This window comes from Mesoplodon bidens (genome assembly GCF_964165515.1).
Source record: "Mesoplodon bidens genome assembly, chromosome: X".
In the NCBI taxonomy this organism is placed as follows: Eukaryota; Metazoa; Chordata; class Mammalia; order Artiodactyla; family Ziphiidae; genus Mesoplodon; species Mesoplodon bidens.
In genome coordinates this window covers 794,448-810,698 of record NC_138163.1, presented here as the reverse complement: position 1 = coordinate 810,698, position 16,251 = coordinate 794,448, and the positions used below count along the sequence as shown (strand labels likewise).

General features: G+C 61.6%; 2 protein-coding genes across 5 annotated transcripts; both read right to left on the bottom strand.

The window, feature by feature from the left end:
• Nucleotides 1-2,374: 2,374 nt before the first annotated feature.
• Nucleotides 2,375-7,159, bottom strand: NAA10 (N-alpha-acetyltransferase 10, NatA catalytic subunit). Of its 2 annotated transcripts, none has more exons than XM_081221879.1 (8): nt 6,797-7,159; nt 6,218-6,316; nt 5,705-5,763; nt 5,269-5,314; nt 5,068-5,183; nt 4,674-4,718; nt 3,340-3,424; nt 2,375-2,704 (listed from the first exon to the last, which is right to left on the bottom strand). In XM_081221879.1, the coding sequence occupies exons 1-8, from the start codon at nt 6,815-6,817 to the stop codon at nt 2,468-2,470; spliced, it is 708 nt and encodes a 235-aa protein (XP_081078005.1). In that variant the 5' UTR covers nt 6,818-7,159; the 3' UTR covers nt 2,375-2,467. The 2 variants fall into 2 exon arrangements, with proteins under 2 accessions (XP_081078005.1, XP_081078004.1); XM_081221878.1 differs by having other exon boundaries at nt 4,674-4,722; nt 5,069-5,183.
• Nucleotides 7,160-7,287: 128 nt separating this feature from the next.
• Nucleotides 7,288-14,118, bottom strand: RENBP (renin binding protein). Of its 3 annotated transcripts, XM_081221874.1 has the most exons (11): nt 14,069-14,118; nt 13,686-13,795; nt 13,473-13,548; nt 13,305-13,380; nt 12,942-13,117; nt 11,631-11,855; nt 10,999-11,080; nt 10,517-10,692; nt 9,803-9,934; nt 7,530-7,617; nt 7,288-7,449 (listed from the first exon to the last, which is right to left on the bottom strand). In XM_081221874.1, the coding sequence occupies exons 2-11, from the start codon at nt 13,790-13,792 to the stop codon at nt 7,304-7,306; spliced, it is 1,284 nt and encodes a 427-aa protein (XP_081078000.1). In that variant the 5' UTR covers nt 13,793-13,795; nt 14,069-14,118; the 3' UTR covers nt 7,288-7,303. The 3 variants fall into 3 exon arrangements, with proteins under 3 accessions (XP_081078000.1, XP_081077998.1, XP_081077999.1); XM_081221872.1 differs by lacking the exon at nt 14,069-14,118 and having other exon boundaries at nt 13,686-14,045; XM_081221873.1 differs by lacking the exon at nt 14,069-14,118 and having other exon boundaries at nt 12,942-13,114; nt 13,686-14,043.
• Nucleotides 14,119-16,251: the final 2,133 nt, after the last annotated feature.

Sequence of the window (16,251 nt, the reverse complement as noted above, 5' to 3'; positions counted from 1 at the left end):
AATGGTGCAGAAGGGCAGGACCAGATCTGCGGGACCTTGCTAAGCCTGTTGACAAGTGGAGTGAACGCTTGGTCCTGAGGGGTGACCATAGGGCTGACGTGGTCAGGTCTGCTGGGTGAAGGATGGACCAGAGGGAGATGAGATCAATGGGGAGGTTGTTAACAGATGTCCACGTCAGAGGAGAGCATGAATTGGACAGTGAGGCCCCTCCCATTTTCCCACAAATGAGCTTTCCAGGAGAAGTTTCACAATGGGGGTCCAGGCTGTGCACCTCTGTGTATAGGTTCATCCCCTGGGGAGACGTCCCCAGAGCCCACCCCCAGTCACACGGCTAGGGAACAGGAGTTCCTGCTTTTCCCACCCTCAGCCTTCCAGCCTCTGTTCAGCACCTAGCTACTGAAGCGGCCCCTCCCAGAGGCAGGTCTTGCAGAGAAGGAGAAAGTGCTGGGCCCCAAGGGTCAGTCGGGCCTGCGGCTTCCCCTCTCTGCCCTCCGCCCTCGCCTCAGCTGCCGCCCCCGCCCAGGAAACCCAACCGCCTGGGGGCGGCCGAGCGTCAACGGGCCCTCCTGGGACGCTGGACGCGGAGAGCACAGGGCGGGCCCGACGAGAGAGGAAGCAGTGTGCCGCAGGGGACCGTGGGAGCCCCCGCGGGCTCCCTCCCGCCAGCGCTGGGGCGCGGCCGAGGTGGCGCGCATGCTCTCCCCCTCGCCCGCCCCGCCCGCCGCGCGGAGCCCAGCCCCGCCGCCGCCGTACCAATGAGAGCCTGGGAACGAAGCCCGGCGCGGCTTGCGAACCGAAAGGGACCGAAAGGCAGGCGCGGAGGGCGGGGCGAGGCTCCGCCTCCGACAGCAAGCCCGCGATTTGAGCCAATCAGAATACAGCCTCCCTCCCCCCACCAGCCCGCGAGTTAGCGGGCGCGCGCAGACGCATCTTCCTGTTCCCGGCCAGCTCGCTAGCTTACCGGGCTGCTAGTTGGTCACGTGGCAGGCGCCAGCCAGAGAGCGAATCGAGCTCCGTAGCAAATCATTCTGCGTAGCAGAGGAGCAGAGTGCCGTCTGCGGCAGCAGGCGCACAAGGTAAAGTGACAGCTAAGGAGTGCTGAGCTCCGCTGGGAGGTGGGCGGCCCAGGCGGCCCGCCCAGGTATGAGGAGCAGCAAACAATGGCGCTGCAGCCAGAGGGAATGGCAGGGATGAAACGCACAGGAGCCAATTTTAGGGTTAGAATTGAAGCTATGAAAAACAGAGGGCTTATAGGCTGCATGAAATGACATTATGCACTCGTCAAAACTCACGGGGCTTCCCTGGTGGCGCAGTGGTTGAGAGTCCGCCTGCCGATGCAGGGGACACGGGTTCGTGCCCCGGTCCGGGAAGAAGATCCCACATGTCGCGGAGCGGCTGGGCCCGTGAGCCATGGCCGCTGAGCCTGCGCGTCCGCAGCCTGTGCTCCGCAATGGGAGAGGCCACAACAGTGAGAGGCCCGCGTACCGCAAAAAAAAAAAAAAAACCCGGAGTGTACAACGCAGAGGGAAATGTAACTGTGGACTGTAGTTAGCAATGTATCAATCTTGGTTCAAACACCTGTTAACACTTGTTGCAAAATATTAATGGGGAAACTGAGGGGGACGGGGGGGCGGTCCACGGGAACTCTATACTATCTGCTCACTTCTGTAAATGTAAAACTATGCTAGAAAGCAAGCCCACTGATTATTTTCAAATGAAGGCTTGGGGGCTTCCCTGGTGGCGCAGTGGTTGAGAGTCCACCTGCCGATGCAGGGGACGCGGGTTCGTGCCCCAGTCCGGGAAGATCCCACGTGCCACGGAGCGGCTGGGCCCGTGAGCCATGGCCGCTGGGCCTGCGCCTCCGGAGCCTGTGCTCCGCAACGGGAGAGGCCACAACAGTGAGAGGCCCGCGTACCGCAAAAAAAAAAAAAAAAAAAAAGAAGGCTTGGGTTAGGAAGCAGATTCAAGGGGTATCACGGTGATCGAACAGACAGGACTCGCTGACATTTCGGTTTGCAGGAGAGGGAGGAATCAAGGACAGTTGCCAGGGCTCAAGCAACTGGGTAGCTGGTTGGGCCATTACCGAGATCGGACATTGGTAGAGAAGCTCAGCGAGCAGCTGGACTCAGGCATCTGGAGCCTGTCAAGGCGGCAGCAGAGCAGGGCTCGGAAGGCTCCCAGAACTCCAGGGTTTCCTTCCCCCTGGACCCAAAGATGGCTCCAAGCTATCAGACATCTCCAAAGCCCCAACAAAGCTCTTCCTGCTTGGCAGGAAGCACTGTGCCAAAAGGATGTGAGGTCCACATCCACAGGGATGCAGAAGAGCCAGAGAGGGGCATACACCCCCCCCCCAAAATGTGCACGCTCGCACAGGTAGACTCCCCAAGGCCACTGGGTGAAGTTTATTGTGAAACCTCTCGGGGTGAGGATGGGGTGGGCAGGGCAGGGAGGGGAGCATGTGCAGGCTCTAGGAGGCCGAGTCAGAGGCCTCTGAGCTGTCCTTGACATCGGTGCTCTCCGTGGCCTCGCTGACCTCACTGAGGTCTTTGCTGTCTCCACCGCTATCCTCCGCAGCCAGGCCCTTTTCCTCACGACAGGCCTCTCCCGAGCTCGGAAGCGAGTTGCCCTTGCCCTCCACCTTGTTCTCGATGGAGCCCAGCACCACATGCCTGGCCTTCTCCTTCAGCTCCAGGTGCCGCCTCAGCTGCCACCAGGAGCCCGGGGAGAAACGGGAGTAAGGAGACGGCACCTAAGTCTCTAGACCACGAAGGCCCTCTCCTGCCGCCCGTGCCTTGTCCCTTGCTGGCGGCGGGGGGCAAGATGAGAGGCAGCAGAGCCAGGGCAGGAAACAGGACTGAGTCCGACTCCGGGGGAGGGGAGCCCTGGCACTGTCCCCTGTGGGCCTGTTCCCTCTCCTGTAAAGTGGAGGTGCTCACGGCTCCCTCATGAGGCTGCTGTGGAGCCCTCTGAATGGCCCTGGCCCCCGAGGAGCCTTGAGCAGAACCCTGACTTCTCTTCAGCCCGGTTTTGTCTGGCCCCTGAGCCTTGGAGCCAGCCACAGCTGTCCCCAGGCCCCGTGTCTCTCAGCACGTCCAGGGGCCCCCTCCCTCTCCTCTCACAGCAGCCTCTGGGCAGGACGGGCTTCTTCCTCCTCGGAGAATGGAATCTTGGGCCGATGGCCTTCGTTAAAGCCCTGCCAAGGTCCGGCTCCCCGCCTGTCAGCTACGGAAGCTGAGGTGAAGAGGGCCAGGACTTCCGGCGACGCAGCCTCCCACTGCCCCAGGCCACCCCTGCTCGCCTTGCCTGGGGACTGCGGCCCTGGCCCCGCAGGACTCTTACCTCATCGGCCATCTGGGTGAGATCCCGTTTCATCGCATATGCGTCTTCCCCATCTGCATAGTATTTGGGCTCCACTTCGCTGATCCTGGGGGCAGCAGGTGGAGAGAAGGAGGGCAACCCAAATTGGGGGCAATTCTCCTCAGCCTTCAGTGGGGCAGGGTGTCATTGCCCCCCCCAAGGACCCTTTGGGAGACATTTCCAACATGGTCTTCCCTCTGCTTTCTCCAACAGTAAGTAGCACCCAGCTCCTTTATTCCCCCCCACCCCTGGCATCCTGCCACTGCCCCTCGTCCCTAACCTGGCCACCAAGGATCTGCAGCTGTGGTTTCCTGTGAACTGAAGCCCTGAATTTGGCAGTCCCCTCCCTTCCCCTCCCCGCTCCCTGTCACTTCCTGGGCATGCACGGCTGGCCCTATGCCTAACAGTTGCAACCGGGGAGGGGTGCTGCGGCGTCTGTTCTTGGTGGTCGTTACCAGGCAGCGTGGCCCCTAGCGCGAGCAGCTCGGGGGCCAGGCCTGCGCTGGGAGGTGTGTGTGCAGACCTGGGCACCCTGCCACTGAAAAGGGAGCCGGTCTGGATGGCCCAGAACGGCCCTGCCTTAAGACCCTAGAACTGTCAACCACCAGAGGCATTTGCATCCAGGCCAAAGATCCTGCCTCAAATACCCAGCCCTGAGGCCACTTCCCTTCCCAACAGTCCCTCCTCATCCCCCACCAAGCTGAAGCTGACGCTGTCTCAGTGGGCCCTCCACGGACAGCCCACCTCAGCCTCACTTTCCAGCGGCTTTCACCACAATGTACTGGGCAGAGCAGTTCCCTGCTAGGCTCTCTCTGTCCTGTGCTGGGCACACAGAGACTGCCACATCCCTGAGTGGACCCACCCTCAGCCACCAGGACACCCAGGGCTCTAGATCCCTCTGCTGCTCTTGCCAGTGGCCCTTCCTGCGTGGACGTGCCCAGGTTTATCCTTTCTTCTGGTCCCGCTTAGATGCTTCTGGGTGCCTGGTCACTCAGTTCTGCTCCTTGGCTTCTGTTCCTGTCCTGGGCCCTTGTCTCTGCTTCCGAACCTCTTCACCATGCTGCCCTTCCAGCATAGCCGCCACCAGCATCAAGCAAGAAACACCAAGCGTCCTCCGGAAGCACATGCCTCAAGCGGACTGCGGCAGGCAGGTGCTCCTGCCCTCAGGAGTGCTGTCCAAGGCCCGCTCCCCATCTCAGCTAACCCTAGCCGCCCTCACGCCCCTGCCTAGAAAGTAGTTCAGCCCATCTCAGCCACCTGGATAAGCCATACCTGGGGACCATCCCACTCCATGCGAAAACTCTAGATCTACTTACTGAAAGTTGAGGGTGTTGGAATAGAGGTGCAGGGCGGCCCGGTTACTGCAGGGGAATAAGGCACTGCTGAGCTGTACAGACTAGGCCAGGCAGGGACAGCACGTCCAGGTCCTGCCCCTCCTCCCGGTCCCCCTCCCCACTAAGCCCACTTCCCGATCTTCTCCAAAAGCCAAGGCAGCCCAGGATCCACATCAAGGCAGTATCCCCGCTGGTGGTGGTGGGATGAATTGGGAGATTGGGATTGACATATATACACGAATATGTATAAAATAGATAACTGATAAGAACCTGCTGTATAAAAATAAATAAAATAAAATTCAAAAATTCAAAAAGACCCCAACAAAACAGACAGTATCCCCCTACCCACCCCCCTTCCCTCGGCCCTGGCTTCCACCTCTTCCTGACATGCAGGGAGACGTATTTGGCATTGAAGTTCTCGATCATGGCTCGGGAGGCCTGGTCCATCAGCTTCTGAGCCAGGCCAAGGCGCCGATGGGAACGCTTCACAGCCTGGTGGGAGAAAGGTGGGACCTCGGGGCGGCTCCAACTAACTTCCGCCCCTGCCCCCACCAGAGCCTGGGTGGGCCCTACGCACCAGCGAGGTGATGTGTCCATGGGGCACGTCGTCCGGGTCCTCTTCCCTAGAGCAAGAAGAAAGGAGAGGGGCTAGGCGTGAACCCCAAAGTGCGTCCAGTCCCGGGACGGGGGAGAGCCAGGACTCTCCAAACCCCAGGCAGCAGCCAAAAGACACGTGCAGTGTCAATGGAATACTGTTCAGTGCCAAAAAGAAAGGAGCTCTCAAGCCATGAAAAGACATGGGGGGAGACTTCAATGCATATGTCTAAGTGAAAGGTGGTCTGAAATGGCTAATGTGAGGAAACTGAACTAAAGAAACAGTCTATTAATTAACAAAACAAAAAACCCCAACCCAACCCAGGCAGCATCCGCCAGACGCGTGCGGTGTCGGTGTCCCTCCTCCCCCCACCCCCAGGTCAGGCACCAGGCTTGTCCCTCCGTCCTTGGTGACTCACATTTTGGCCAGGACATACCCCACAATCTTCCCATTCTCATCCTCAGCGATGTAAGAGAGCTGGGTGACAGGGAGGAAAGAGAAGGCAGAAAACAAGTTCCTGTCAGAGCTGGAGGCGCCCTTATCGGACACCTGGCCCCAGCGCCTGCCTGTCGCTGTGTGCGTGACAGACAGAAGGCGATCGGGCAGCGAGTTCAGTGACAGCTCCTGACCTCCAGGCCAAGTGGCTTGGTTTTCCCACATCACCCCGTGCCCCATGTCCTTAACCCGGAAGAAGTGGACAGACGCAGGTGGGAATACTGCCCCTACCTTGGCCCTGTTCTTCGCCCCTCTTCAAGGCGCCTCCTCTCCATCTCCCGCCACCCCAGCCGGAAACACTCAGGGCCCTCATTGACCCATGCGCCCCCCGGACTCTTCACGACCTCGCGCGACCTCCCCGGCTCGTCCCAAGCCGACCCAGCGTGGAATTTCCTTGGCCTGGTTTCCCTCGTCCCCAAATTCAACAGCTGCCCACCTGGGGCCAGGAAAGGCCATGGTAGAAATAATATTTCATCTGGTAGTTCTCGGGCAGGCACAGGAGGTTGCAGTGCTGCATGTTCATCAGGTCCTCTGGCTGCGGGAGAGGAGGGCAGTGGAATGCAGTCAGGCCGGGGGCTGCGGTGACTAAGTAGGCCTCGGTCGTGTTAGAACCCTGCTCTGTCTACTCAGCGACCCCCGCCCCCCCCCCCACAGGGCTGGGCGGGCGCTGGGACTATCTGTCTCTGCACAGGCCTGGCCCACAGCCGCTGTGCAAAAACTGACTCCCAGGAATGAACGTTGAGCTGCAGGAAGCTCCCCGACACCATCCAACGCCAACCCGACATCCGAAAAGAAGGGGTTCGCAGCCCCGGCCCTGCGTCCCTGGCTCCCCCGGCCTCCTCTTCGGGTAGATCCAGCCCCACGAGGACGTGGCCGTCACTTTTCCGCGCCGGGCGGCCGAGGGCGCGCAGGGCGGTTGGCCCGGTGCTCGGCCGGGCCCCTCGGGAGCGTGCGCACGCGGCCACCGGGCCCCGCTCCCACGCGGCGCGGACAGCCTCCGGCCCCGGCCCCTCACCCTCGCATTGCGGATGTTCATAACGGCGGCGGGGCTCCCGGCTCCCAGCGGGTCGTGAACGCGCAGTCAGCTGCCACCGCGCTCCGATGTGCTCCGAAGCGACGCCGGGGCTGCCAGGCCAGGGCTGGGGCTGGAGCTGGGCTGGAGCTGAAGCTGGAGCTGGGTCCGGGATCGCGGGGACGGCGGCGGAAGAGGCGGCGCGCGCCGGGCCCGGCCACCGGCCGGAAGTGCGCGCCGCCGAGCCCGCCCGCCGGGCCCGCCCTCCCGGCCGCTCGGCCTGGCGCAGAGAGGGCCAAGGGCGGGGTGGGCCTCTCCGCGGGGCGGGGCGGGCCAATGGCCGGGCGGGCCCTGGCACAGGGCGGGCCTGTTGGCAGGGTGGGAGGGTCCAGCGCGCGGGGCGGGTCACTGGCTGGGCGAGCAGGTGCCCTCCAGCCAAAGGCGGCGGTTGGTCCCCCACCCGACACCCAACAGACGCTCACACACACGGGCAGTGGAGCAGGCTTGGCTTTATTCTGCGCCTGTGCGGGCGGGGTCGGCGGGCGGAGACCGGACGCTGAGGGCCGGGACCGGGGCCGAGGCCGGGGCGAGGCGGCTCAGCAGGTCACTCAGCATCTCCTCGCACATGGCGAGGCACCGCGGCACGTGGAAGCAGCCTGCGGGGAGAGGCGGGACGGCGGGTTGGGAGGGCCGTGGGCAGCCGAAGCCCCTGGGCCCCGCCCTTTCCCCCACTCACCTTTGAAAGGACCCCCCTTGATGGTGAGGGCGACCTTCCCTTCTCGGTTCAGGTAGCCAAACCATTCCCCGTATTCGGGATCGCGAAACTGCAATAACAATGAGGCAGTGACAGGCAGGCCTGGGAAAGGGGCGTTCACCGGCCCCACTAAACCGCTACGTCGGGGTCAGAGCCCGGGCTGACCCCCGGCTCCAGAATCGGTGCTCTTAAATGAGGTCCCGCCTCCTGGACAAATATGAAAGCAAGGGGCTTTTCCTTTTCCTTTTTCTTGGGGGGGTGGTGGAGTTTTGAGTCTGCAGCTAGTTACCCCACTTGGGGAAGGGGCCGCAGGCTGTGAGATGAAACCTTGCAAGATGGAATTAAAAAAACAAAAACAAAAACAAAAACCCTGCTTGGGACTACTGAGCTTGCGCTCTAGAGCCCGTGCTCCGCAACAAGAGAAGCCACCGACCGCAGTGAGAAGCCCCCGCGCAGCAAAGAAGACCCAGCGCAGCCAAAAGTAAATAAATATAATTAAAAAAAATAACTATAAAAAAGGAAACAGAACCCTGAGGAAGTGCTGACCTGCCGTGTAACTGTAACAAGTTATTCCTTTGGAGCTGCTGTTCCCTGCTTCAGAGGGCTGTCTTCCAGTGGATGAGATTGTAGATACCCATTGTAGGTATCCCGGACAGAGGTCTGACTTCTGCCTTGCTCACCACAGGTCCCAAACACATCTACCCCTCCCTCGGAGCCACCTGAAGCCTGCCCCTGCCCAGCAGCTCTGTTGACCCTTTCCAAATTCCTCGCTTCTCTCCTGCCCAGTTCCTTCCAGATGCTCCAGGATAGACCTCAGAGCCCTGGCCTAGGCCCTTCCTCCCCAGATAGAGACCTGAGTGGAACCCCTTCTCAGAAGGACCATAAAAGAAATCAGTGACATTGAAGTCCACTATCAAAAATGTCTTTTTAAATGGGGACCTATGAGTAGGTGTATTCTTCATAGGGGGTAAAACTAGTTCTGTATCTGTTCATTCTATCTTTCCAGTGACATTACTCATGTCCTTACTTATTATTCGACTACTAGATATGACACGGGAAGATAACAAAGGATTTGACTGTTTTCCTGTCCAGCCTTCCCATGGATGTCTGCATTTTTGCTTTCTGTATTGTTATGACGATTAGTGCATAGTGAATTACCTGTTGTTTATAACTTTTGTGATTGTTCAATGCAATCTCTCTTTCTTGAAAATGTATTCCTTAAATTTCACTTTATGCAGTTAAGAGCGATCACCTCGAACACATGTTCTCTATGAATGCATTCAATATTAATATATATCGCCTCTGGTCTTGTGGATCCCGTGTTTGGAAGCAGTGACGAGCGTGTGCAGTACTTGGAGATGCCTCTCTAACCACAGCATAACACGAAGACATTTGGAATTTCTACTGGTGACAAAGTCGGACACTGCTAATACTGTGGTTCACTGCTTTCATTCATGATGAACGTGAATGCTGGATTTCAGTTAGAGGTTAGTGCAAATAAAGATGGAACTTTCTCTCAGGTTTCAAAGCCCACAGACCTCAGAATAAGACCCCCCTGTTGTAATCCCTCCCGTACTGGGGTTTACTAATGGAGTGAGTCGTGGCTTTAGAAACACATCGGGAATCTTCCTTCATTCCCCATCTGGCTCAGCACCCGAGGTGCCCCTTGGCAGCAGCTGGCACAGCTCATCACTCTGCTCACAGCACTCAGGCCTCTGTGGGGGGGGGCCTGGTTTCCTTCCTACCTCACAGCTGATTCTCATCTCCTTTGCTGGGCCTGTCTATTCCCAGCCCACACCTCTCCCGCTCGACCACACTCTGACGCCTGAGCCGCTGCAGCTCCCACCCTGGGCCAGGCCCTGGGCCAGGCCCCCACTCACTCACTAGCCAGGATGACAGCCACAGCCCGGTCTCCCTGCCTTTGCCTAGTGCCCTATGGCCTCCCCTCCTGAAGCCCCAGCCTTTTTCCTTCCCACTAGCCCCCCAGTGCCCTGACCTTGCTTTATTTCCCAGAGCTCTCATCACCATCTGTGTTTACTGGTTTACTTGTTTATGGTCGGTCCCACCAGCACCAAAATGTGAGCTCCAGTGGGGCAGGGGCCATTCTCTTGACTGAACAGAGGGCACCAGGGCCGGGACTTCCAGGAACTCTCAGACCTACTGAGGGACCATGTCCGGCGAGGGGGGGAAGGAGGGGGTGTGCCGTGCCTGTGGTCTCCTCCACGCCGCCGCTGAGACCAGGAAGCAGCACTTACCTGGCGGAAAGTGTACTCGGCCACCTGGTAGAAGATGTCCAGCAAGGCGGAGTCCCCGCTCTCACTGTAGCCCATGAGGAAGGCGATCATGGCTTCGCTGTGCGGCCACCAGAGCTTCATGGCCCACTCCAGCTGAGAGCAGAGCGGAGGCAGGCATCTGAGAGCCCTGGACCCCACTCCACCACCCCTCCCAGCAGGAGAGTCACGTCTCTGGGGGCCTTAACTGCCCATTAGATGGCGACTAGCTTCCTGAGCCAGATGCAGCCCAAGTAGCCCCTCCCAATGGGCAGGGCTGGGGCAGGTGCCCCTTGAGCCCTGGAATCGAAACCCCGGCTGTGTCGTCAGTCTGTCTAAAGGCCCTCGGACACTCAGCCACCCTCTGCAGAGCTCAGCAGGATCAAGGCACAGTCAGACAACAGACATAAGGGAGCAAATCTGCTCCCACTGCTGATGCCTTAGCGTCACTCAGAGAGCCTTTCCAACATGAAGGGCCATGTGTCTCTGCGTGGGCGTGGTCTGCGCTCCCTCACGGCCTCCCTGTGCCTCCCTGTGCCACCGGCACAGGAGTCGAGCTTCCCACTGGGGTCACACTGGGCAGGTTCACTCCTCTGAGCCCCGGGTCCCCCTCTCTGAAATGGGTGATGACAGCACGCACCTCCCTGGGCAGAAAGCCTTCAACAGGCTAGTACCATGTAGCCCTGGGTACATTCCCACCTGGGTGGGGCATAGGCCATCAGCATCCTGGAAGTAGAAGAGACCTCCATGGTCAGGATCCCATCCAGAGCGGAAAGGCAACAATAGGAACTTGTCGATAACGTGGTCTCGAAGTTTGGGGTCACCTCTCCGGATGGTATGACGGAGCAGGAACCAGCCAGCTTCCAGCGCATGGCCTGGTGAGGGCTCGGGTAAGGCAGGCCGCATGTCCTCCCCCAGGCGGGGGGCTCAAGCGCCGTGCTGACCGCTGACTCCCTTCCTCTCTGTGGGGCCTGCTTTGAGCCCCCCAGCCCTGCCGGTCTGCCCCAGAGTCACTCTCCTGCTGCTGACACTCCAGCGTGGGAGGCCCGTCCCTCCTCCCCTGCCTGGTCCTCTGTGCGCTGAGGGCGGAGGGAGGAGGGCACTCCCCGCATCTGGAGTCCAGAACCAAGGCTGAGCGCCCCCCTCCTCCCAGGCCACCCCCAGCCCACCCTGCCCCTCACCTGGGTTCTGGTGTCTCCCCAAGCAGCCAGAAAGCCCCTCGCCATCCTCTGACACATTCTCCAGCACAGCCTGCCCACCCCTCTGCCGAGGGAGGAGTAGAAGGTAGCTTGGCCTTCAGCACCCCCTGACCCCCGCCCCATCATCCAACAAGAAAGACGTGCCCTCCCACCCTCCCTCCCTCCTGATCTGCAGGCTTGGGTGGCCTCGCTCAGAGGGGCTTTGGAGGAGGAGCCGATTCACTCCCAAGGGTCTGGACCTGTCCTAACCCTTGCTTTGGGCCTGGGCCCCTGATGTGGGGAGGGTAAGACACTGAACGGAGGCTGCGACTGGGAGGACTGGGCTGTGCAGAGGCCTGGGACGAAGTTGAGTCTGGCCAGGCTTCCTGCTCCCTGACGTGCCCGGGGCTCTGGCACCCACCCCGGCTCCCCCAGGGCCCTCGTTCCCTTCCCGAGAGTTCTGGGCCGCACCTCGCCCCATCTCCCCGCCTGTAAAGGGAGCCATCGGGGCCCGGCTCCGGGGGTGGGTGCGGGCGGAGGAGGCGCCCCGGGGGTGGGGAGTAGGGGGTCGCCCTGCCCCCCAGCTCCCCAGGCCCTGTCTGGCAGCCGCTGTCCGCCTGCTGCCCTGCCCCCACCTGGACGTGCCGCAGAATCCTCCGAGCGCACCAGTCCCCCAGCTCCGCGTAGCTGCCCGCCAGCTCCTCGTCGGCCTCCCCGAGCTGCTCCACCAGGCTGAGCAGCATCATGGGCACCGCCATGGACTCCGAGGCCGGGGCACCAGGGAGCTGGGGCCGGCCCAGCCCAGAGGGGTCCTCCCGCACCCAGTGCACGATCTGATCCATCATCTCCACCGCTTCGCTCTGGGGAGGGATGAGGGGAGGCCCAGGCTGAGGCTGCATCCCATCCAGTCTGGTCCCCCAGGTGCTGACCTGCTGGGTCCCCAGCCCTGGGGTGGGAGAACCATGTCCTCCCTGCCACTCATAGGACACCTTCACCAAGGCCTACTCTGGGCCTGGCCCCGGGCTGGGGGCTAGGGCTCCCACTCTGGGGGCGTAGACCATTCCCAGACAGTGAGGTCACGTTTGAAAGCAAGAGGGGGCCCAGGGAGGAGGGAGCGGCCCTCTCCCAGCCAGGGCAGGGCACGGATTGATCCCTGTGAAACTGAGCAGCAACCTGCAGAGCCCTCGGGGGGGGTAGACCCCGTGTCCCTTGCCTCTTGTCTGTAGAAAAGCTTTAGCCTCCTAGGCCTTCCCCGAGTTCCATAGAGCAAATATAATCATAGAAGTGAGAAAATGCAGAAGCAAAGGAAAACTGATAAGCAACAGAAAATACTAATAGTTTAGCCGTAAAAGAAAGTCATGGACCTTTAGTTGCTCCTCAAGGGCTATAGATCATATCCTGAGTCATATCCCTGAGTTGTTTTGCAGATACTAAGACCCCCAGCGGGTGGAAGAAGGTAAGGGCATGTTGACCACCGGCGTGTAGACCCCAGACCACTGGAACCAGAAGGCTGATGATGTTGACTCCCTCCCGAAATACCACCTGGTTACCTCACCACCAACCAGTCAGAAGAACGTCCATAAGCTGATCAGGTGTTCCGCCACCCCCTCCCTCACCTTGCCTTTAAAAGCCCTTCCCCGGAAGCCATCAGAGAGTTTGGGTCTTTTGAGCAAGACCTGCCCTTTCTCCTTGCTTGGAGGCTTGTAATAAACCCTGCACTTTCCTTCACCTGTAGACGCACAGTGACAGAACAGTGCAACAAGGCAGGGTGTTACCAGCAGCCCTGGGCTGTGGGGGCCCAGAGTAAGGACTGACGGTGACGACAGACCCGGCCCTGCACACAGGACCCAGGGAGGGGCTCGCATGCTGAATGGGAATGCTCTGGCAGCCATGCCCAGGACAGGCGAGGGCACGGAGACACGCAGGGCAGCCTTCCTCCCATGCACCTGGTACTGCGCGTCCCCTGTCACCCTCCACAGCTCATTCATGGCCATGGTGTAGAAACACTCGCTGAAGATGGTCCGCTGCACCTTGACCGGGCGGCCGTCCCTCGTCAGCACAAAGGCACACTTCTTTGCAGGAGGTGCCACTCGGGCATAACGCAGCAAAAATTCGCCACCTGCTGGTCAGGAAGGTGGCCTGCTAGAATTTGGGTGAGGATGCCACCGCCTCCCCCTTCCTCCCTACCTGCGAGCATACCGGGCCCTTTGCTGCTTCTAGACCCCTCTAAGAACTAGGCACCTAGGTGCACGTGTGCTACAGAGTGACTTGGAGCGGCCTCTGGGGAGATGGGGACACGGAGGGGGCACCTGCTTTAGCTGCATTCAGAAGCTCAGGGCGGCGGAAGCGCTCAAGCTTGCGGTACAGGCGACAATACATCCACACCTGTGGGGGAGTGGAGGAAACATGGCTTAAGTGGGGAGCGGCCCAGTCCTCGAGGCCGGGATGACGGCAAGTCTCGGGTGCCCCTGTCGTACCTGCCTCCCCTGCAGCCAGACGTACTTGAGGTCGTCATACACCTGCCCGTCACGGCCAAGGCACGTGAAGAAGCCCCTGTGGGCCACGCGCAGCGTTAGCCGAGCGGGGAGCCGGTGGCGGGGGGGAGCCCAGCAGGTCTGAGTCAGCTGAGTGAGGTGGGGGCTCAGCAGGGGTAGGGACCCCACCCAGGGCCCGAGCAGGGCGAGGCGCACCCGTGCTCCTGGTCGTGGGAGTGCTCCAACCAGAAAGCCACCACGACGTCCAGCTCGTGCCCCACACGCTCCTTCCAGGCCTGCAGGGTCTCTCTCTCCTTCTCCATGTCCTGGGAAACTTGCACTTGGAGGCACAGCTCCCCCTCAGACCTCCCCATCTTTCCGGGTCCCAGCCTCCTCAGTGGGCCCCTTGGTGCCCCAGCTCACCCCAGGCTCGAGTGGACCCCAGGGCTGGGTCCCCCAGGCCCCCAGGCCTCGGGACCCAGCCCTGTGCCGGTCTGCCCTCCAGCCCCAGACCAGCCCCAGGACTGACCCCACCGCCCTGGGGAGCCTCCAGGACAAGCCCTCCTCCCCCACCCCCTCTCGGGTCCCACACCACTGGCCTGCCACACTCGGAGACTCCCGCTTGTCCCCCTCTCTCCTCCAGGAAGCCGCTCGGAGGCGAGCTGGTCGTGGTCGCGTGACTGTCACTCAGCTGACCCAGCCTAGCCCCACCCACCCCTCCTCCCCGGGGTTCCGCCCGGGCCTGGGGGCAGAGCCCGCAGCGGGGGCGGGGCTTGGCTGGCTTGCGACTCCACCCCGCCCTCCGGCTGCGCCCCGACTCTTGGCCTACCCCACCTCTGGGCGGCAGAGTCCTGCGGAGCCCCTCTGCTGGGCAGCCTCCGCTCAAGATCGTCCCGGTGGGAAGTGCTGGATGAGCTGGCAGGAGGATGGTCTGGGACGGGGGGTGGGGCGGGGGGGGACCAGCAGGGGGCTGGACAGGGCGGGGCGTGGACCCCGGTGCAGCAGGAGAGAGAGCAGCTGGAACTGGCTGAACGCCCCGGCTCCTCTGACCAGGGCCCCACAGGGGAGCAAGTCCTCTCTGATGAAGCAGCCCCTCAGCACCTGACCTCTTCGCCCCAGGGACGGCAGCTCGAAGGCCAGGCAAGAGTGGGCATCCTGGGCCCTCTCCGCCGTCACACCCCCGAGTTCTTCAGGCATATCTTCCAGCACCCGGATCTGCTTTTCACTTCAAGGCTCTGTGACTGTCTGATTAGGTCAGGTGCTCTGAGGAAGGCTGGCCGAACTGTCGCCTACTTGCCCAGCCAATGGAAGAATTATGTGGAGGGGGCATTCCAGGGACCCTGGGCTCCCAGTGGGGCTCAGGGAAGCGTGGCCTTCAGGGTCCGTCGCCCCGTCTTCCGGAAGGAGGGACAACAGCCCAGGAGTGTCCTACAGCCCTGGGACAGGGGCCTGGCGCCCCTGCGGCTCCCGCAGCTGTGCGCTGGTCCCGACAGCACGGGGGACCGGCATCTGGTGTGCCCTGTGGCTGCTGTGCCCCTCCACCCTCCGCCTTCCCTCGTGCCTGCGTAGGGGGGTCCCAGCCGTAGGCCCAGCTGGGCTGGTGTCAGCCACCTGCCTGCGGATCCCATGCCTTCCTGGCACTCTGTCTCCCTCATGCCTAGGCAAGGAGGAGCCTTGCTATGGGGAGGGTTCTAAGGTTCTTACGGGTGGCCCCCGGCCCTGGGTCCCAATCGCGAGGTGAGAGCCGGTGGTGTTCCTGTCCCTGGGCGGGGCTGGAGCCCAGTATTTTGAGACCGGTGCTGAAGATACCAGCAGCATGGCCCTGGCCGTCCAGAGAGCCGTGCAAGTGAGCAGAGGGACGAGTGAGCGCCAGGAACCTGGCGCCCGTCCCCCCCACGCTGTGAGCATCCACAGAGCCACGTACCACGTGTCTGGCAGATCTGCACAGGCCCCTTCTTTCCAGAGTCCCCCAGGTGGGCCCCCCGCCCCGGCTGGCCCTCATCCTCCCACCCCTGGACGTTGCTTCTCCTGCTCTAGCCTGAAGGACACGTGCCTGCCACTCTCCCTGGGCCTCTGTCCCTGCCAACCCCCATGAGCTGTGAGGCGTCTGGGCTCTGAGTCAGGTCAGAGTCGGTGTGGTGGAGGCGCGACGGGACCCCACACTCATGAGACCCCGCGCTTCCAGTGGAGGGAGTACCAGGGACAGGAGCGCACTCTGGGAGGCCTCTCAGGCGAGATGCCATGGCGCGTCCGTGGGGTAGAGAGGGAGGAGATGGCTTTTGGTACCAGAGCGACTTGCCAAGAGCGGGGAATGAGGCGGGGCACCCGATCCTTGTCAGAGTGCGGGGCCTGCAGCGAGGTGCTCCCCTCTGCCCCGCGTGGCACCAAGGCTGTGCTGAGTCTCGGCCACCTCACCCCGCGCTCCGCGGAGCTCCTGTCTGGTCCGCGCTGAGGACGAACTCTGCCCGTCTAACCCTGGGTACAGCACCACCCTAGCGATAGCAGCCCACTCCAACAGTGCAACTGTCACAGTTGGTTCAACAGAAGCTCTGCTGCTCCCCCTTGGGGGCCCTGGCCCGTGTGCAGGAAGAGTAGACAAGGAGTCACTCGGGCAGCGCCCACTGAGCACCAGAGGAGCCACCCCTCGGTTGACGCCGGGCTCTCCTGCAGAGTTGACATCCTGGGGGCTCTCCGGGGTCTGTGAGCGCTCAGTGGCAGGTGCTCAGCCCTGGCCAACCGTCCAAGGAGGGTGGCGGCTGGCGACCTGCCAGGCCTTGGACCC